Source organism: Geotrypetes seraphini, chromosome 12, assembly GCF_902459505.1.
Source record: "Geotrypetes seraphini chromosome 12, aGeoSer1.1, whole genome shotgun sequence".
Classification (NCBI taxonomy): Eukaryota; Metazoa; Chordata; class Amphibia; order Gymnophiona; family Dermophiidae; genus Geotrypetes; species Geotrypetes seraphini.
The window spans coordinates 68,841,167-68,863,511 of record NC_047095.1 but is presented as its reverse complement, the minus strand read 5'-3'; the positions used below and the strand labels follow the sequence as shown (position 1 = coordinate 68,863,511).

Below are 22,345 nucleotides of genomic sequence, written 5' to 3'. Positions count from 1 at the left end.
GATCTGGTCCTCATAAATGGAGAGAGTATCTCTAATGTTTGAGTGGGTGCTCACCTGGGAAGTAGCGATCATCAAACGGTTTGGTTTGATATAATGGCTAAAGTGGAGAGCGGCTGCACGATACTTAAAGTCCTAGATTTCAAACGTACGGATTTTAATGCAATGGGAGAGTACCTGAAGAAAGAGCTGTTAGGATGGGAGGACATAAGAGAAGTGGAAAGACAGTGGTCTAAGCTGAAAGGAGCGATAAAAATGGCTACGGACCTTTATGTGAAGAAAATAAAAACAAGAGAAAAAGGAAGCGGATATGGTTCTCCAACCTAGTGGCTGAGAAAATAAAGGTGAAAGAGTTGGCGTTCGTGAAATATAAAAAAACCCAAGAAGAGGAGAGCAGAAAGGACTACAGGGTGAAACTGAAAGAAGCCAAGAGAGAGATACGTCTGGCGAAAGCACAGGCGGAAGAACAAATGGCTAAAAATATAAAAAAGGGAGACAAAAATTTTTTCAGATATATTAGTGAAAGGAGGAAGATGAAAAATGGAATTGCTAAACTAAAAGATGCTGGGAACCGATATGTGGAGAATGATGAGGAAAAAGAAAATGTGCTAAACAAATACTTCTGTTCTGTGTTCACAGAAGAAAATCCTGGAGAAGGACCGAGATTGTCTGGCAAAGTTACACAAGAAAATGGAGTAGATTCTGCGCCATTCATGGAGGAGGGTGTTTATGAGCAACTTGAAAAACTGAAGGTGGACAAAGTGATGGGACCAGATGGGATCCATCCCAGGATACTAAGGGAGCTCAGAGAGGTTCTGGCGAGTCCTATTAAAGACTTGTTCAACAAATCTCTGGAGATGGGAGTGATTCCTGGGGTGGTCACAGGGATGAAGCAGAAAACTACAGACCGGTGAGCTTCACTTCGGTTATTGAAAAAATAATGGAAGTGTTGCTGAAAGAAAGGATAGTGTACTTCCTTGAATCTAATGGGTTACAGGATCAGAGACAATATGGCTTTACTAAAGGTAAATCATGCTGAACGAACCCGATTTAATTTTTTGATTGGGTGACCAGAGTGCTGAATCGAGGACATATGCTAGATATAATTTACTTAGATTTCAGCAAAGCCTTTGATATGATTCCTCATAGGAGGCTGTTGAATAAACTTGAAGGGCTGAAGTTAGGACCCAAAGTGGTGAACTGGGTTTGGCTGTTGGACAGACGCCAGAGGGTGGTGGTTAATGGAAGTCGCTCGGAGGAAGGAAAGGTCAGTAGTGGAGTCCCTCAGGGTTCGATGCTGGGGCCATTCCTGTTCAATATGTTTGTGAGAGACATTTCTGAAGGGTTAGAAGGAAAAGTGTGCCTTTTTACAGATGATATTAAGATTTGTAACAGAGTAGACACTGAAGAGGGAGTGGAAAATATGAAAAAGGATCTGCAAAAGTTAGAGGAATAGTCTAATGCCTGGCAACTACAATTCAATGCAAAGAAATGCAGAGTAATGTATTTGGGGATTAATAATCGGAAGGAACCTTTATATGCTGGGAGGTGAGAAGCTGATATGCACGGACGGGGATAGGGACCTTGGGGTGATAGTGTACGAAGATCTAAAGGTGAAAAAACAGTGTGACAAGGCAGTGGCAGCTGCCAGAAGGATGCTGGGCTGTATAAAGAGAGGCGTAGTCAGTAGAAGGAAGAAGGTGAGTTGTCCCAAACCTTGTATCATTTTCGTCACCCTTCTCTGTACCTTTTCTAATTCCACTATATCTTTTTTGAGATATGGCAGTGACGCCTAACATAGAACCCTGCATCATGTAGCTATATTTTGGGCTGTTTCTCACATGCATCACTTTGCACTTGCTCACATTAAACATCGTCTGCCATTTTGACGTCCAGTCTTCCAGTCTCACAAAGTCCTCTTGAAAATTTTCACAGTCCTCTTGCGATTTAACAACTTTGTGTCATCAGCAAATTTAATTATCTCACTAGTTTAAAAGCAGCAGTCCCAGCACAGACTCCTGGAGAACCCCACTATTTACCCTTCTCCATTGAGAATATTGATCATTTAAACCTACTCTGTTTTCTGTCTTTCAACCAGTTCTTAATCCATAGAAGAACTTTACCTTCTATCCCATGACTTTCTAATTTCCTCAGAAGTCTTTCATGAGATACTTTGTCAAATGCCTTTTGAAAATCCAAATACACAATATCAGCTGGTTCACCTTTATCCACATGTTCATTCACCCCTTCAAAGAAATGCAGTAGATTGGTGAGGCAAGATTTTCTTTGACTAAAACCATGTTGGCTTTTTCTTATTAATCCAATCTTTACAGAAGCAAATCAAAGAGCTTCACCTGGGGCTCTGGTATGAACCTTTTGAGTAGTATGCTGCCTTTGAGGTAAAAATCTTGTTGGAAGCGACATCATAGTACTTCTCACTCTGCATCAGATTGGCACCGAGATATGGATAGAAATTCCTCCAGGCACCGCAGTCTTCTCATTGACGTCTGTCTAATTCTAAAGACCACTGCTCCAGATGAACCTCATCCCCCAAGTGGACTGATTTTAATTCAGACCTATCGAATCCAACTTACTCGGATCCAGAACTTTCTGCCCCAGAATCCTATGCTATAACATCAGATTCTACCACCTAGAAGGTCTCTGCCAGAGAGTTTATCGTTTACCAGATTTGTCCATCAAATGGGGCAAGCCTTTCCAGTTAAAATGGAATCTGAATCTGAGCCGAGTTGTTTGATGCCTTGGACTTTGAATGAATTCCTAAATATTGCATGAAATTTCCATTCATACCTAATGAAGGATACTATGGTTAAAAATTGGGAGGCACCTCTTCTTATTCCTGTGGCACCAAGAGAGCTAAACTCCCTTTATATAGTCCAGGCATGTCCAGGGTTTGACAAACCTCAACTACAGTATCACTCTCTTTTAGTTGAGTCTGTCCTCAAATGATCATCTAGTACCAGGATGTATGCCAGTGCTTCTCCTGGGAGAGAGGGATGTATCCTAGCCAAATTTGGATGCAGACTGTTCCAGAGCACAATGTTAACCAGTCATATCCTCAGTTGCGATTTTTACATGACTTTCTACTTAAAATAGTCCAGCAGTTGACAAATTTTGAACAGTACATTCCCGGTAACTTTCTTGAGCAATTCCAGGATATTACTCATAATCTGCTTGAGACTAGAAAATTCATGGCCAGATCAGTGTTTAATGCATTTGATGTCACCTCTAGGGCTTCAGCACTGACTATTGCCATGCTTTGGCAGGTCTGGGTTGCGAGTATCTAATCTAGACCCTAATGTACAGAACCGTCTAGCAAATATCCCTTGCCTCGGGGATGAATTGTTTGGAGACAAAATTGAAGAGGCAATACAAAAAATGACCAAGCACGAGCAACGTATAAGTACTCTTTCTACTACAAAATCTTCTAAACCTCAGTACAATAACCCTAGATACCAGGCGTCATTTTACAAGTAGTGCTATGCCTAGCCAGCTTCTACTTCCAGAGCTCCTTCACAAAACTTGCCCCAGGCAACAGTGATCTCAGAAACCTCAGTCTCAACCTCAGCAGAAATCCACTCAGCCCTTTTGACTCTCTCAACCAGAGCCTAACCACTGTTCTTTTGTTTTAACCTCGTCGTAGGTCAGCTAACCCGTTATTACCATTGTTGGACTCTCATCACAAACAACAACTGGGTTTTACAAATAATAAGAGGACTATTCCCTTCATCTTCGCAAACTGCCTCCAGACAAACCTCCCTTCAAGAACTCTTGGTCCTCCTGCAGCTCAATGCCATCAATGCAGTTCCTCCTCAGTAGAGGGGTCAGGAGTTCTACGCAAAATATTTCCTCATACCAAAGAAGACCAGAGGTCTACACGAAATCCTAGATTTCTGAGCTTTCAACAAGTATTTAGTCAAAGAAATGTTATGCATGCTGTCTCTAGGCACTCTCTACCCCTCCTGGAGAAGAATGACTGGCTTTGCTCACTGGATCTAAAAGAAGTGTATACACATGTTTTCGGGACTGCTCTGTTACATCCCACTGGTACCAGAATATAGGGGGATTGTACAAGAATGAAAGATTAGGTTCTTACCTTTGCTAATCTTGTTCTTGTAAATCCTCCCTTTATTCTAGGAACCCACCCTATGTCTGATTCGATCATTGCCTGCCTTGAAGTAATGGTAAGCTGGATTTAAGTTTCTGACCAGCCTTTATAAAAGTGCCATCTGTCTGGAGCTAGCACTAAATTGGAGGGGGGGGGGGCACCCCTAGTTTAAGCGCCCCGTTCTGACAGTGCAGGCTGCACCTCCCTATAGCACTGTTTTGTCATTCAGGTTTCTAATGTTTTATAACATGTTTTCGTTGTTGCTGTTTTGCATATGTTAATATGAGCAGAATTGATTTGTCTGGCGGGGAGTTCCCCGTTCCCCTTTCTCGTTTATCTTCTGTAGATGTTCCTGACTGCTTTTAAACTGACTGGTGCCAAGGGGCATGCTCCAGGTTATGCTATCAGAGGGAGGAGTTAAGACTTCAATCATCTGAGGCTTTCTACATTGCCTGAAGGCAAGGGATGCATAACCCATTGGTCCTGGAATAAAGGGAGGATTTACAAGAAAGAAAATTAGCAAAGGTAAGAACCTAATCTTCCATTCCTCTTCTTTGATCCTAACATACTGGGAACTCCTGTTACCAAGAGAACAATCTCTACATGAGTTGGTGGACTGTATCTTCTCTGCTATGCTTGGGCTGGGCTACTGTTAGATGATCATGTCACAGCACACAAAGTTAGAACAATTGCAGCCTCAGTTGCTTATCTCTGTTCCACTCCTATTGAGGACATTTGTGAAGCAGCCACCTGGTCCTCAATACATACATCCCATTACTGTCTGGAGACTGATTCCAGATGGGATAGTCTGTTCGGCCAAGCAGCTCTACAGAATTAATTTTTTTTTTAAATGCCAACTTTACTCCATCCCTTTCAAAGTAGCTAGGGAGTCCCATCTATGAGAATATGCTGCCTGCTTGTTCTGGGATAAAGCAAAGCTACTTACCTGTAACAGGTGTTATCCAGGGACAGCAGACAGATATTCTCACAACCTTTCCAGCTCCCCTAGTTGACTTCATAGCTTTTTTTATTGAACTGATGGTCCTGTGAACCGATGTTGGGTGGAAAGGCAATTGCACATGTGTGGTATGGGCAGTCTTGAGATTTCTTTTTTTTTTTTTTAAATTCTTTATTCATTTTTACATATTACAACAAGTGTATAAGAAAAATCATTCGAACTTATAAATATACACTTGATTAACTTTCATATATCATTAAAAATATAACTTTTCAGCCAATACCTATATTCTATAATATTTTGAATATTATGAACTATTCCTAGTATCTAAACAATTGATATCAAGTTAGAAAACCCTCCCAACCCCTTCCTCCCCTTACAAAAGTTCCATTCCCAATACATCAAAACAGTTAAATACTCTTATACATTATAGGATTTAATCTTTATTATCCACCCATACCCCTCCATGTCAAGATCAGTCTTGAGATTTCTAAAGAAGTTAAAGTGACAGTACACTTTTGCACTGTTGGTATCAGGATTCTGTGGATGATGTCACCCATCTTTGAGAATATCTGCCTGCTTGCCCTGGATAACATCTGTGCTTTCATTTTTGTTTCTAAAGGAAAGCAGCTACTTCCCTTATCAAACAGTATACACAGTGGTGTTGGACAACTGACATGGCAGCCATCTGGAGAAACTACAAATCTGGTTCGAATGAGAAACCAATCGCTTGGACAGTCTGCTCCATCTCTGACTGCTGGCGTGGTGAGTGTTTGAATATATTCTTTTTTTTTTTTGTACATTGTAAAGAGAGTGTGGAAGAGTAAGGGGTTAACTTGCTAATGCTACCATTCCACCTCCATACATAAGGGGCTGCTAGGCCAAGATTGAGCAGTCCTCATGTCCCAGACTGCACTAGGTTTTAGAGCTTAGTGCTGAGCTGCCTTAACAGGGTAACCTTTGTGGCACAGCCGGATCTCAGGCTATTGGCAGGGTGACAAGTTTCATGTGCTTCCTCAAAAAGGGGTAAGATCCTGCCAAAAACAACCCCAAACAGAATGGCACAGTTGGAAACTGTCACAAAAGAGGAGTGCTATTTTATTCTGGCTTTCATTAAAAGAATATATTATAATAGGATCTGAATATAAATGATATTAATACGTCTCACCTACTTCAAAAAGACGCCTCAGCCCCACCACTCCTCCGCTGTAATAATTTGTACTGCGGGAAGCATACTGTGGTGCTTCATCATTGGCTGTCAATTTGTTGTCATTTTTTCATTTGTTATTTCTATTAAAGTATTTTTTAGAATAAATAGCTTAAATAAGTGTCTTCGTGTCTTCAATGTTATAAGTTTTAAATAAGTTTTAAAAGTATAATAAATACTTATCTCAGCCAAACCTGGGAGTCAGACCCGACATGTTTCGCACAAAAGAGTGCTTTATCAAGGGTCTCCCAAGGCTGCCGCCGTCATCCGACTCCAACTTTAATATGGCTGAAATAAGTATTTATTATACTTTTAAAACTTATTTAAAACTTATAACATTGAAGACACTTATTTAAGCTATTTATTCTAAAAAATACTTTAATAGAAATAACAAATGAAAAAATGACAACAAATTGATAAGGTTTTCCTTATCTAGGATTGTGTCAAGATTTCGTTTGATCAGCGTTTCCATGAGTTTGCACACTATAGACGTGAGACTTACTGGTCTGTAGTTTGCTGTCTCTGTCCTGCAGCCCTTTTTGTGTAGTGGGACAACGTTGGCGGTTTTCCAGTCCAAGGGGACTCTTCCTGTGCGTAGGGAAATATTGAAAAGCCCAGATAATGGTTCCGTCAGAAATTCACTCAACTCCCTGAGCACCCTGGGGTGTAGGTTGTCTGGTCCCATGGCTTTGTTTACTTTGAGTCTTGATAGTTCGTAGTATACGCTACTGGGCGTAAACTCAAAGTCTTGAAACGGGTCTTTCTGGTTGTCTTCTGTCTGAAGCTGTGGACCAGCTCCCGGCGCTTCACAGGTGAAGACTGAGCAGAAGTATTCGTTTAGTAGTTCTGCCTTGGCAGAGTCTGATTCTGCAAAGTTACCGTCCGATTGCTTAAGGCGTTCTATCCCATCTTTGTTTCTTTTCCTGTTACTAATATAGCTAAAGAAAGATTTATCCCCTTTCTTAATGTTCTGCGCTAGATCTTCTTCCATTCGGAGTTTGGCCTCTGACTGCTTTTTTGGCAGCTTTAGATCTGTCCAGATAGTCTTCTTTCGCCTCCTGTTTTCCTAAATGTTTGTAGGTGATAAATGCTTCTTTTTTCTTTTTAACTAGGTCTGAAATTTCTGTACTGAACCATTGGGGTCTTTTCTTTCTCCTGCGTTTACTTACTGTTCCTATGTAGCGGTTTGTTGCTTCATGTAGAATGGACTTTAGAGTCGACCACATATCCTCCACATTGTCAGATTTTGCTTGTTTATGTAGCTCCTGATGGACAAAATCTCCCATACGGTCGAAGTCTGTGCCCCTAAAGTTGAGAACCCTCGTTGCTGTGTTTGATCTAGAGAAACCTTTCTTGAGGTTAAGCCATACCATATTATGGTCGCTGGAGGCCAGTGTATCTCCTACAGAGACTTCCAAGACGCTATTACCGTTAGTGAGTACCAGGTCTAGTATCGCCTGGTCCCTAGTGGGTTCTAATACCATTTGCTTGAGACGTGCACCCTTTATGGAGGTTAAAATTCTTTTGCTGCCACATGTAGTCGCAGAGAGTGAGTTCCAATCTGCATCGGGCATGTTGAAGTCCCCTAACAATACTGTGTCCCCGCGCAATGTGATGTTCTCTATGTCTTCCTGTTGCCTGGAAGGCCTGTATATCACACCAAGGTATAGGCATTTTTCATTCCCTCTGGCCAGGTTCACCCAGAGGGATTCCCCGGTGTATTTAACATCTGTGATTCTGGTAGGTTTGATGTTTTCCTTCGTGTACAGTGCTACTCCTCCTCCTAACTTACCCTCTCTGTCTCAGCGAAGTAGGTTGTAGCCTGATATAAACATATCCCACCCATGCGAGTCTGTCAACCAGGTTTCAGATATTGCTACCACGTCTAGGTCGGCGTTTATTATTTCAGTCTCCAATTCTAGAATTTTATTGCCCAAGCTATGTGCATTAACATACATAGCCCTCCATATCTGTGAAGAGATTCCCTTTTGAGTTAGTGTGGCTCCTAAATTATCATTGATAATTTTCCCTAAATTATCGTGGATAGCATGGGTACTTACCTTAGACTCAGAAGTGTGGGTGCGGCTTGCCTCCTCAGGGTGGTATTTTACTGCTCTGGGATATAAGTATGTACCCTCCCCCAACTTACCTAGTTTAAAGCCCTACGGAGTAGGCGGGCCAGTCGATGTCCGAATACGTTCTTACCTCTCCTGGTTAGGTGGAGTCTGTCTGGTCCCTGTAGTCCCTGGAGCGTCTCACCGTGGTCTAGGAATCCAAAGTTCATTTCTATGCACCATTCGCGGAGCCATTCGTTAGTCCGTTGGATACGCTCTTCTCTAGCTCTGCCTTTGTTTCTTACTGGGAGAATCGATGAGAAAACCACCTGTGCTCCTATCTGCTTCAGCTTTTTTCCCAGGGCTCCAAAGTCTTTGGGAATGTTCTCCGTGGTACTCCTGGCAGTGTCGTTTGTGCCTACATGGATGAAAAACATGGGAAAATGATCATTGGGCTTTAGAAGTTTGTCTAAGCTGGTGGTGACATCCCAGATTCTGGCTCCGGGGAGACAGCAGACCTCTCTTGACTGTAAATTAGGCCTTCAAATTGGTCCCTCGGTGCCCCTTAGCATGGAGTCCCCAATGACCACCACTCTTCGTTCCTTTCGGGGGGGCCGATCCGCGAGTCCTGGATTTGACGTTATGTGCTGGGTATCCTCCTGAGCCCCTTCCGCTATTTCCTCGGTGGTTCCTTCTTGTAAGATCTGAAATCTATTTCTGAGAGTGAGTTGTGGGGTTGTTGTAGAACTATCCTGTTGGAAAGAAAAAGAAGGAGAAGAAAGTGAGAATGAGGTGGGTTTTCTTTGCTTGCCCGTAGAGGAGGTTACCAGTTGCCAGGGGCAGGCATCTCTAATCATCTCCTGTACTCCAATCGTTGAATTTAGGGCTGTAGGTTTAGGCGTGACGAGGATGGACTTGTCGTGGGTTCTCTCTGTGATGTGTGACAGTTCCAGGATGGCATCGTCGATGAAGGCCTCGTCATCCCGGATGCTCCTCAGGCGCTTTACCTCCTCCCTGAGGCTCAGCAGTTCCTGCAAGATATCCTCGTCTAAGTTTCCCTGTCTCAGTTCTTCTGTCTGCGTAGAGACTGTGGTGTACCCTGGGAGGGGGATGGTCTCGGTCTGCACATAGACCTCTGCCCTCTGATCCGTGTCACTCTCTTCCTCCTGAGTACAGACCTTGGCCATCCCCTGGGTCCCTCCGGACGCTGGAGTGTAGATCTTTATAGTAGCCTTGGTACTCCGTGTCCTCCCTGCCATTTCCAGGTTTGAGGGATTTATTTCTGTAAAGAGAAAGGTTGAGATATCAGAGAGTTGGTAAGGAGAAAGATGGAGATTGAGATATTAGAGAGTTTGAGAGATTAGAGAGACTGAGAGGTTCAAGGGAAGATTGACTATCTGATTGAGAGTGTGTAAGAAAAGTGTATGGATGTAAGAAGAAAAGGGAAGAGTGTGAGAATGAGAATGTAGAGGTTAGATTAGGCCTTGTATAGGCCCTTCTCAAGGCCTTTCGAAAAGGCGATCTCGCTAAGGCGAGCGCCTTTGCCACGCGCCGAATGGCTGCGTGCCGTTGGCCCGCCTCCTTTTATGGAGGGGCCTGGGCGCCTACTGCTGATGCGGTAGGGGTGGGAGGAGTTACTCTCGCCGCTTCCCCGATGGATCTACAGCTCTCCTCGCGCTGTCCTTTCTCCCTGCCTCGTGCTTTTCAGCTCACACGCTGCTTGGTGAGTCTCCTCTTTCCTCCCTCAGCCCTCTCCTTGCTCCTGCAGCAGTGGTGAAACCGTTGGCCCCCCTCCTTTTATGGAGGGGCCCGGGCGCCTACTGCTGATGCGGTGGGGGTGGGCGGAGTTACTCTCGCCGTTGCCCCAATGGATCTACAGCTCTCCTCGCGCTGTCCTTTCTCCCTGGCTCGTGCTTTTCAGTTCACACGCTGCTTGGTGAGTCTCCTCTTTCCTCCCTCAGCCCTCTCCTTGCTCCTGCAGCAGTGGTGAAACCGTTGGCCCGCCTCCTTTTATGGAGGGGCCCGGGCGCCTACTGCTGATGCGGTGGGGGTGGGCGGAGTTACTCTCGCCGTTGCCCCAATGGATCTACAGCTCTCCTCACGCTGTCCTTTCTCCCTGCCTCGTGCTTTTCAGCTCACACGCTGCTTGGTGAGTCTCCTCTTTCCTCCCTCAGCCCTCTCCTTGCTCCTTGTGGAAGGTCTTCCTCCCAGAGGCCCGGGTAGGCAAATTGCAGTCTCAGATTCGCCTGCTTATGGCATCCTGGTGTCCTCGGGTGCAGGATTTCCTCTAAGTCTTGGGGTTGATGGCGGCTTCCCTAGACGTAGTGAGGTCGCCTCGTGTCCACATATGTTGTCTTTGGTATGCTCTTCTTCGGAGATGGTCACCTCAGAGGCACAGACTGGATCATCTTGTCCCTCTGCGGGGTTTGGCTCGCTGCAATCATTGGTGGCTCCAGAATAGATAGAAATCAAACCCGTCCCCACTAGGAGTCAAACCTGTCCCCGCTGGAATCAAATCCGTCCCCGCCCGTCCCTATATACTTCAGAAATAGTTATTTAATTATGCTACTGAATTAAAGGCTCTGGTAGAGACCCATTTACAAATAAGCAAAGAGACTTTATTAATTTGGAAATATTAATTGGGAAGAATACATACTTTGTAAATGCGTTTCTACCAGAACTTCTAATGTAAATATAAAATATAAATACTCAGCTGATGAGAACCCCCAAGCTGTCAGCTGAGGACTTCCTTTGCAGTTGGCCGGGGATCCCTTTTGCCAAGCTTGGCAGGCAGCAGTAACGTCCCTGAGTCACAGATGCTGGCACCTCAGTGGCTCATGGATGCTGCCAGTGACTGTTGCGCTAGGTGGAGGGGATTTCTGGCCATCTCTAGAGGAGGTCCTCTGCTGGCAGTGTTTGGGGATCCCACCAGCCACAGCAAGGGTCAGCAAGTACTTCAGCACTGGAGAAATAAAACCAGAAATGCATTTCCTTTTCTTTTGAACACAATACAAAGACATCTGCTATATACATTTCCCAAAGCTAACATATTTTAGTCAATAAATTCCGTTTTTTTACCTTTGTTGTCTGGAGACTTATTTTTCCATCAAGTTGGTCCCAGTTTCTTTTTCCCCTTTCCGGTCTTCTATAAATTCTTCTGTTGCTGCCCTTTGGTTCCTCCTACCATAGTCCAGCATTTATATCTTTTGCCCCTGCCCACCAGCCCACTAGTAGTGTGTTGCAATAGTCTAAACGGGATAATACAAACGCATGCAGTAGTTGGGCAAAATCGGTTTCTGAAAAGTAAGGATGGATGCACTTCAGTTGACGGAGGAAGTAGAAGGATGAAGACACTAAGTTTGATATATGATTTGAGAGTGATAGATTTGAGTCCAGGATCACTCCTAGGCTGCAGACATTATCTTTAGCTGTAAGTGTGTCATTTCCCCAGGAAAAGGATGGGCGGGGGTATGTGCAGGTGTTTTTGTGTATCCAGAGGAGTTCAGTCTTTGAGGCATTAAGTTGTAGTTTGTTTGCAGTCATCCAGTTCTTTATTTCAGTTAGACAGCTATGGAGTTTTATGATTTGTGTATCTCAGTGTTGGCCTAAGGCAGGGGTAGGCAATTCCAGTCCTCGAGAAGTCCATGAAGCAATCTTGTATAGCCTCCAGGAATTCTGTCTCCCTAGCGCATCTTGAGCTTCCAAGACTCCAGTCTATCCCGGGGTAGTTGAAGTCTCCCATAACAACCGTGTAAGCTCTTTTGCATTCTCACATCATCTCGGCATCCATTTCTTTATCAATATCTCTGGTGTACCCGGGTGGACGATAGCATAGGCCCATCTTTATTTCATGCCCTTTCCTACCCGGTATTTTAACCCATAGCGATTCCAGTTTGTTGGTCGTCTCCGCTGTGTCCATTCTTGTCGATTGTATGCTTTCTTTTACGTATAGGGCTATTCCTCCTCCTTTCTGTCCTGACCTGTCCTGGCGATAGAGCTTGTATCCCGGCAGTGCTGAATCCCATTTGTTTTCCTCATTCCACCACATAGAAACATAGAAACATAGAAAGATGACGGCAGAAAAGGGCTACAGCCCACCAAGTCTGCCCACTCTACTGACCCACCCCATTAAGTCTGAGTGCTAATGACCCAGCTCCTTAACTCGACCCTCGCAGGGATCCCACGTGGATGTCCCATTTATTCTTAAAGTCGAGCACGCTGGTGGCTCTGATCACCTGCTCCGGAAGTTTGTTCCACTGATCCACCACCCTTTCTGTGAAGAAATACTTCCTGGTGTCACCATTAAATTTCCCTCCTCTGAGTTTGAGCGGGTGCCCCCTTGTGACCGAGGGTCCCTTGGGAAAGAATATGTCATTTTCCACCTCGACACGACCTGTAACGTACTTAAATGTCTCTATCATGTCACCCCTTTCCCTGCGCTCTTCTAGAGTATAGAGCTGCAATTTGCCCAGTCTTTCTTCGTATGAGAGACCCTTGAGTCCGGAGACCATTCTAGTGGCCATCCGCTGGACTGACTCAGCTCGAAGCACATCTTTACGGTAATGTGGCCTCCAGAATTGCACACAGTATTCCAGATGAGGTCTCACCATGGTTCTGTAAAGTGGCATTATGACTTCAGGTTTGCGGCTAACGAAGCTTCTATTGATACATCCCATCATTTGCCTTGCCTTGGATGAGGCCTTCTCTACTTGTTTGGCAGCCTTCATGTCTGCACTGATGATTACTCCCAAGTCCCGTTCTTCTGAAGTCATAGCTAGTGTTTCTCCATTCAAGGTGTATGTTCTGCATGGATTTCTGCTGCCGAGATGCATGACCTTACACTTCTTAGCATTGAAGCCCAGCTGCCATATCGAGGACCAGTTTTCCAACGTGATCAGATCATGCGTCATGCTATCCTTGAGATTGCTTTCGCTTACTGTATTACACAGTTTGGCATCGTCGGCAAACAGTGCTACTTTACCCTGAAGCCCTCGGGTCAAGTCCCTTATGAATATGTTGAAAAGGGATGGTCCCAGGACTGAGCCCTGCGGCAATCCGCTGGTCACCTCCGAAGTCTCAGAGAGGGTGCCGTTGACCATCACCCTCTGAAGTCTTCCACTCAGCCAATCATTGACCCATGCAGTTAGTTTCTCACCTAACCCCATCGATTTCATCTTGTTTAATAGTCTACGGTGTGGGACACTGTCAAAAGCTTTACTGAAATCCAAGTACACTATGTCCAGAGACTCTCCCGAGTCTAGCTTTCCTGTCACCCAATCAAAGAAGCTGATAAGATTAGATTGGCATGACCTGCCCCTAGTGAATCCATGTTGGCAGGGATCCCTTAGATTCCCCTCATCCAATATCGTGTCTAATTTACCTTTAAGTAGAGTTTCCATGAGTTTACACACTATTGATGTGAGACTCACCGGTCTGTAATTCGCAGGCTCTGCTCTGCAACCCTTTTTGTGCAGAGGAACGACGTTAGCTGTTTTCCAGTCCAGGGGGACTCTCCCCGTACTTAGGGAGAGATTGAAGAGCATGGCAAACGGTTTTGCCAGAACATCGCATAGCTCTCTGAGCACTCTTGGGTGCAAATTGTCCGGTCCCATGGCTTTGTTCATCTTGAGTCTTGACAGTTCTCTGTAAACATCAGCAGTTGTGAACTCAAAATTCTGAAATGGGTCTTCCATGCTTTGCTTTGTTTCCAGCCGTGGCCCGTGCCCTGGTGCCTCACAGGTAAAGACTGAACAGAAGTAATCATTCAGTAGTTTGGCTTTATTGGAATCTGTTTCCACATAATCCCCGTCTGGCGTTCTAAGGCGTGTTATTCCGTTTGTGTTCTTTTTCCTGTCGCTAATGTACCTGAAGAAGGATTTGTCCCCTTTCTTAATGTTCTTCACTAGAGTTTCTTCCATTTGAAGCTTAGCCTCCCTGACTGCTGTTTTGGCCGCTGTAGACTTTGTTCCTGTATTCACGTTTCAGAGATTCCAATGATGTCTGTCCTCTGCATTGGCCATGGCTTCTAGTTCCTCCATTTTGTTTCTTAGGCTCCTTGCATTAGCATATATGCAATTTAGATCCTGGCATTTTGTCGTCCTCATTTCCTTTCCCTGTGCTTTGGTCTTTGGTCTCTTCTCTTTTGCTACAATCTTTCTAACCTCCACTTCTGGGTTAGTTGACTCCTGTAATTTGTCCCTTGTTTCTTCCCAGCCTTTTTTCCCCTTAGTATCTTCATGGGATACCGTCATCCGAATCGTTGACGCTAGGTTGACTGCCGGCTTTCCCCTTCCTCTTAGTTTAAAGCCTGTTCTATTCCTCTCTTGACGAGAAGTCTTGTTCCCGCCGCGCTCAGGTGCAGTCCATCTCTCCTGTAGAGCTTGCTCTTGCCCCAGAACGTTGTCCAGTTCCTCACGAAGTGGAACCCTTCTTCCTCACACCATCTCCATATCCACATATTTATTGATTGTACGCGATCACGTACGTCAGAGGAAACGTGCTACTGAGGTGCTGAGCGGCCTGCGAAGTTTGTTACAGGCGGCCGCTATTCTCACCAGGCTCCTTTGAAGAGCGGCGTCGGCAGCGGTACTGGGCGGTGATGATGCGGCTTTGGCACTGCTGGGAGCTTGCCTGCAGCTTCCTCCAGCAGCAGCGGTTGGTGAGTGAGGGCGGGAGGAGGGGAGTGGCCAGAGTGTTCCCTGCTGCCGGGTTCTAAAATGGAACACGGCCACGGATCACACACCACAGTGGCAGGGAACACAAACCCCTTAGGGTTTTATTATATAGGATACTGATTATACACTGATGGTTTTTGGTCATAGTCTGACTTGCTTTTTCTTTTGCGATTTTCCTTTATTATTTGTATGTTTTTTTGTCTGGTTTATGTATTATCATATTCCTTTAGGACCCCTGAGGTAGGCTAGATAAAGCCGAAACATGGCCCGTTTAGGGTCTGGTCATCTTTAATGCAGTGCAAACATTGTTCTTACACTGTTGAAATGAGTATGACTTTTAGTACATTGTGATACATTTTATTTGTCTTATACACCAATAAACGTTACAGTTTTATACTCGTGGAAGTCCAGGATCTGGTTCCACATTTTTTTTCTTGTGTTAACCTGTGAGGTGAATCGGGAGGGGGGGGGGAGAACGCTGCATTTTGCAGGTTTGAAGGTTTCAGCATATCCCCCTGTGTTTCCCCCACCTGAAAAGTCCTAAAATCGTTGTTTTTACTGTTTGCTATACAGTGTTCCCCCGCAAATTTGCGGTTCACGAATTGCGGACTCACTTATTTGGGGTCTGCTCTGACCGCCTCTTCCTGTAGTAAAGTTGGGCTACCCCAATCAGGAGCTGCATGACAAAGCAGTTGTCTGCGCTGGGTTGTCGTTGTGCCTTTGTCATCGCGCACTTTGGGTTTCAGTTCTGTGCATAATTAATTAATACTGTTGCACTGAGATTCAGATGTTTTCTGAATGTAACAGATGAATTCTACAGTTTTGCATCAAAAGAAGAGCTATAGTTTAGTCCCAGGTCTGAAGAATTTTATGCAGTAATTACATTGGGGTTGTTCTGTCTTGACAATTGAGCATTCAGTTTTACGTTGCATTATAGGAATGCTTCAGCTTTAAAGACCAGCGAGTTGCCTGTTTGCTTTTTTACTGTTAACGCCCTATGCAAATAAGCTGCTTATAGCCTGTGTATGGTTGGTTGCACTGATGTGGGGCTCACAAAGACTGTGCAAGCTGAATTCATAATACACTTGTTTCAGCTACAGATGGAGGAAGTTCATCAGACATGATGTGGATTTATTAGCTCTCACAAGGATGTACCACTATGGACTTTGGAAACCATCCACAAGACGGCTTTTGATTGGAATGGAGTTGTAGCTTTTTTATATGACATTCTTTGCTACCATGTTTGGATATTGTCAAATTATTTCTCTGCACATGGCAAATCCTTACAAATGCTTCAGCCTTTGGTCTTTTGATTCAGATTTTTTTTTTCTTTCTCAGATCTGTGGAAATCAAAAGCGGCATTATGGAAGGCATTTAGGGTGTGGAGTTGTCTTGTCTTTTCTCATATTTCATATTGAGACTTGGTGATTAAAACTCTTCCTATGTGTTCCTTTGTTAAAAAATTTGATGAATATTGTTTCCAATGCGTTTTGCATATATTTTTGAAGGATGTTTTTTAAAAATTGATTATTTATGCAGCATTTATCCTCAGAAGTTGTAAATAAGTTATTGAATATATCTTGCAAACAGTGGTAAGCCATGCTGCTTCTTGCTTTGCTAAAAAATATTGCTCTCTTTATTTTCATTGTGTAGTGTGTGTGCGTGCTTTTTTTTTTTTTTCTACACTTAAGGGACATTCAATCATTTCATGTATTTTAAAGAATTCTTTTATATATTACATTTTTTTTATACCATTTATGGTGTGTGAGTTTAGAAAACAAACCTGGAGTAGAAAAGAGAATTGGGAGGGGAGAAATGGAAATCATTTATACAGCCAAACTCAAAGAATTTATATTCCTGTGCTGGGAATCTCTTCAGAAAGCCTTATAACAATACCAAATATTAAGAATCAGTTTGGGAAAAAAAACCCTCTGAAATACTCTATAGTATGTACAAGTGGGCAGTGCTTCAAGGTGCTACTTTTTGACAGTATGATTAATTCTGCTCTGAATGCTTAGTACATGAATGAGGATTTGGATTCTTAAATGCTGACACTCGCAACACATGCACCAGATCTCTTGGCATTTTTCAGACCGTAACAATTATCCAAGGTGCCAAGGAAGAGTATTCTTCCATACTCCCTACTCTTTGCCATTTAATGGAGGAGGAGATGAAGATTATTTTGACGACAAAGGAAGCAAACAAAAAGCATCACAGCTTCTAAATGCTTTTGACATTAGTTTTTATAAAGGAAGCTATCCTGATTGGTATAGAAATAAATTCATTTTATTTACTATCAATTTATTTGTTTGAAGAATATTGGATATTGTTTTCTTTTTTCAAAGATGTAACATGGCAATTTATTTGCAAAACTATAAGCCTTATGACAGTTTTGTATGTGAACAAAAACACAGGGTTTTGTTTTGTTGTTTGTTTGTTGTTGTTTTTTTTTTTAAATAAATGACGGGGGGTGGGGGGGGGGAAATAATTCAGTAGAATTTGAATTTTTTTTTTTTTTAACTTTCTGTGACAGTCTGAACATACAGTTCCAGAAAGGTGATAATTAGTTATAGTATAATTGTTAGAGGCTATGGATGAGACTCGCATAATGGACAACTCAGAGTTTGATTTGTCTTTAAATGTTATAATGGAACATTGATAGGCATACCAATCATGTTCCAAGCTTCATGACTTTGCTTATAGTTTTCAACTTAAATGAAGCAGCACATGAGCATCAAAAGAACCACTCTGTCTAAGAATGTCTGATGTGTTTTGTAACTGAAACTTCACAACATGGATGATTCAAGTATTTTGCGAAGAAGAGGGTTGCAGGTAAGTTAAAAACATTTAATTTTCAGTTCTGTTCAAGAGAGTTATACAGTATTTTGAAAATAAGATGATTCATTTCTGTGGGTAGTCAGTGGCAGAATTTAATGAATCAGTCTAATGCCTTCATGAAATACACTACTATGGATTTAAAATCACTCACAGAGGTAAAACACAATGGCATATAGATTGTTTTGCAATAACTGTGCTGGGGGTAGAGAGTTGCGCGGGGACAGAAATCCCACCCGTCCCCGCAAGGAATCCCTCCGTCCCCACCCATCCCCGCGAGGAATCCCCTCCGTCCCAGCGAGGAATCCCCTCTGTCCCCACCCATCCCTAAAAACTTCAGAAATAGTTATTTAATTATGCTACTGAATTAAAGGCTCTGGTAGAGACCCATTTACAAATAAGCAAAGAGACTTTATTAATTTGGAAATATTAATTGGGAAGAATACATACTTTGTAAATGCATTTCTACCAGAACCTCTAATGTAAATATAAAATATAAATACTCAGCTGATGAGAACCCCCAAGCTGTCAGCTGAGGACTTCCTTTGCAGTTGGCCGGGGGTCCCTTTTGCCAAACTTGGCAGGCAGCAATAGCGTCCCTGAGTCACAGATGCTGGCACCTCAATGGCTCATGGATGTTGCCAGCGACTGCTGTGCTTGGTGGAGTTGAGTTCTGGCCGCCTCTAGAGGAAGTCCTCTGCTGGCGGTGCTTGGGGATCCCCACCAGTCACAGCAAGGATCAGCAAGTACTTCAACACTGTAGAAATAAAACCAGAAATGCATTTCATTTTCTTTTGAACAAAATACAAAGACATCTGCTATATAAATTTCCCAAAGCTAACATATTTTAGTCAATAAATTCTGGTTTTTACCTTTGTTGTCTGGAAACTTATTTTTCCATCAAGTTGATCCCGGTTTCTTTTTTCCACTTTCCCATCTTCTGTAAATTCTTCTGTTGCTGTCCATTGGTTCCTCCTACCATGGTCCAGCATTTATCCCTTTCTCATCTTTCGTGCCTGCCCATCACCAGCCACATTCCCAACATTTCTCCTTCTATCACCCCTTCAGCACCATGCCACATCTCTCCCTCCATTCCCTTCACCACTGTCCAACATTCCTCCCTCTTGCATCCCTTTCAATCTGTCCCATTGTTCCCTTGCCACACCACATTTCTCACTCTCATCTTTTTCTTCCCTATCATGTTCTATACCTCCCTCCCCACGACCAAAAATTCTCCTCTTTCTTCCATTTGCCATGTGTACACAACCATCTCTCTTTCCCGCTCACTGACCCCCATCTCAGCATCTCTTTCCCTCCCTTCCTCTCTCCCCAGTTCATGACTTCTGTGTCCAAAAATGCACTCCCTCCCACCACTTCATTCGAGTCCAGATAACAGCAGGGGTTGGAGGCAGCCTGCAGCACACCATATGTAGCCAACCCAGAAGTCTTCCCCCAAAGTCAGAGCTGACATCGGAGGGAAGGCTTTGCATCAGTCTGGCGGCGGCTGAGGTGCCAGGTGGGAGGGGGTAGATACTGGATGTAGGAGGTGAGAGGAGAAGACTGTAGATAGAAAGGGGGAGGGATCAGACACACTGGATGAAAGGGGAAAGATAAGATAAGCTGGAATGCCTGGGGAGAGAGAAAAAGACAGATGATGGATGTAAAGAAAAGGAGAGGAGAGGAAGACATTGAATGGAAAGGAGGAGAGGCGGAGGATACAGATGGAAGGGAGGAAAGAGAAAGATGGGGCAGACACTGAAATGAAGCAGATACTGGGCTGAAAGGGGGGAAAGATGGGCAAATGCTGGATGGAAGGGGGAGAAAGAAGGGTGGATGATGGATGGGATGACAGGGGGCAGAAAGGAGGAAGAGAGGAGACAGATCAGATGCTGGGCAGAAGCAGGAGACAGGGACAGATGCTGGATGGAAAGAGGGGGAGGGGCAGATGCTGGATGGAAAGGAGAAAGAGAGAGAGAGAGAGAGGGCATATGCTGGATGGAAATGGAGGAGTGGGAAGATGCTGGAGAGAAAAGGACCTCAGGTCAGCATCAGAATGGCCGTGCAAGTCTACATGGGTCCAAATGGTGCCACACACTGTTAGATCCCCCCCCCCCCCCCAAGTCCATTGTGCTTTCTAGAAGCCAGAATTGTGGTGCAGCCAGGTCCCTGTTAGGTTTTCTCTCCCTAGAATGGGACAGACTCTGTGCTTTTGCCGGCAGAGTGGTGAGCCAGCACGATGGTGCAAACAAGCCCCTCCTCCCCTCCCCCCAAGTGTCCTCCACCCAGAACAGGACCGAATCTGGGTTCCCAGTGGCTGAGCAGTGAGCAAGTGCCGTGATGCAGTCCAGCCTACCGAGGCATCCCCTACTGCATTCCTGGCCTTTGTATGAGGGAAGTCTGGTGCCCCAGAGAAAGGAGACCTGCAGCCATAGAGTAAACAAGCAGCACGTTCACAGCTGAGAGCCTTGCTTGCTGATCCCGCCCTGCCGTGCTGCAGGACCAATCAGCAAGCAAGGCTTTCAGCTGTGTACGTGCTGAGCTCACTGCTCAGCATGGCTGTTTCCGCCGCAACGCCGGACTTGTCTCTCAGCTGCATGGCCTACCCGTGGGAGTCCCGTAGGCCAGGGGGCGTCCCAGTGGGAGTCCCGTGGGCCAGGGGGGGATCCCTTCGGGATCCCCACGGGATTCCCACGATCCCCGTTCCCGTGCAGACCTCTAGCTGGGGGTACCTTCTGAGGCTTTTGGAAAGACTAAATATTGCTATGCACCTGGCATTGGTTCACGGAAGTTTCGCCCCCCACATTTCGCCCCCAGCAATTCGCCCCTCACATTTCGCCCCCCACATTTCGCCCCCAGACACATTTCGCCCCCAGACACATTTCGCCCCCACACATTTCGCCCCCACACATTTCGCCCCCCGGATGTTTTGCCCCCACACATTTCGCCCCCGCACATTTCGCCCCCACACATTTCGCCCCTGCATTCAACTAATATTTATACTTTGTTTAAAAACCAAAGTCCAACACCGAAGCCCTGCTGCCGGCCCTCAAAACATGCTGCTCTTGACGAGTGCCGTCTTGGGGATGCCGGGTCTCTGCAGCGAGGACAGCACGCTGGCAAAGGGGCCTCCCAGCGAGTCCGGGATGGATGTGATGCTGGCCCCGGGGCCCCCGGCCCAACCCTGGCTGCCACCGCCGCCAGCTCCTACTGCTGCCACAGCCGCTGCCGTCAAGCTGCCTGGTCCCGGAGCTACCTTGACCTGCTCGAGGGGTGAGCGGAAGGGAGGTCGCCCTTTCGTTATGGCGATCCCAAGAGAGAGGCAGCTTCCCTTCCTCCCCCCTCGACTGTTACTTCACCTTTGCGGCCGCCGGCTCCCGCGGCGATCAGGTCCTGTGTCCTCTCCTACGGCTGCTCGCTGGAGTGTGGGACCGCCGCCCGCGGGATGCCTGCATGGGGGAGTTGGGCCGCTGCCGGGTAGGAAGTCGCCGGCCGGTGCAGGCTGTGCCGTGGGCCGCTGGCCCCGACGTGGTCGGGGGGTGGGTTGCGCCTGTCTTCTGCGGCCCATCTCCATGGGCTTCGCGGTGCCGCCGCCGTCTCCGGCTGCGCGGCGCGCTGGGAGGTGGGGTAGCTGGGTTTGGGCCGCTCAGCACGCGGCCACTGAGAGGGGACATATCCAGGGACCGCGGTCGATGGGACAGATCCGGGGACCGCGGTCGGCGGCCGGCTGCGGCAGGCCGCGAGCTCCCCCGATTTCTGTGCTGTGAGGCCATGCTGCTGCCGGCCGCTCGACTCTAACCGTGGCCTGCTGTGGTTCCTTGGGCGTATTCAGAGGAACATGATTGTGGTATAAATATGCTGTATGTATGGCTGGGTCGGTGGTCTCCAACTCGGAGCCTTTGCAGGGCCACAATTTTCCGATTTTCACAGAGGGAGGGGGGGCGGCCCGCACCAACCCGGTTTATGTCCGCCGCCCTGGTTGCGGCGTGCCTTCGCCTCCGTGCCGCCTGCCTCTACAAAAAAAACAAAAAAAAAACCTACACTTTTGAATGGATGATTGGGCTCTGGCAGCTGGACCTTGCCCCTCTCGTTCCGCGCGACCGCCGTGGGGAGGGGAGCCGATCCGGTAGAGGGGGCGGCGCTGCTCGCTCGCTCGAAGAGTTTGGCGCCCTTCCCCCACATGGCCAGGCGGGACCGTGGCAACTTGGGGGCTGTGGGTGGGTCCTGGTCCTCCCTGTGGATCCTGCTGGATCTGGAGCGCTCCGTTGGTAGAATGGGTGGTCCCTGGTCCTCCCGTTAGATCCAAAGGGGCGAAATGTGCGGGGGCGAAATGTGCGGGGGCGAAATGTGTGGGGGCGAAACATCCGGGGGGCGAAATGTGCGGGGGCGAAATGTGTGGGGGCGAAACATCCGGGGGGCGAAATGTGCGGGGGCGAAATGTGAGGGGCGAATTGCTGGGGGCGAAATGTGGGGGGCGAACCTTCCGGATCCCCCTGG

At 46.0% G+C, this 22,345-nt stretch overlaps 1 protein-coding gene across 3 annotated transcripts in view; it reads left to right on the top strand.

Annotated features, from left to right (window-relative positions):
* Window positions 1–22,345, top strand: part of MAST2 (microtubule associated serine/threonine kinase 2) — a 354,118-nt gene that overhangs the window by 7,445 nt on the left and 324,328 nt on the right. For all 3 annotated transcript variants that reach the window (XM_033915410.1, XM_033915412.1, XM_033915409.1), the window contains exon 3: window positions 5,704–5,846. In XM_033915410.1, coding sequence (XP_033771301.1) covers window positions 5,704–5,846 — 143 coding nt within the window. The remainder of the gene's footprint in view (window positions 1–5,703; window positions 5,847–22,345) is intronic.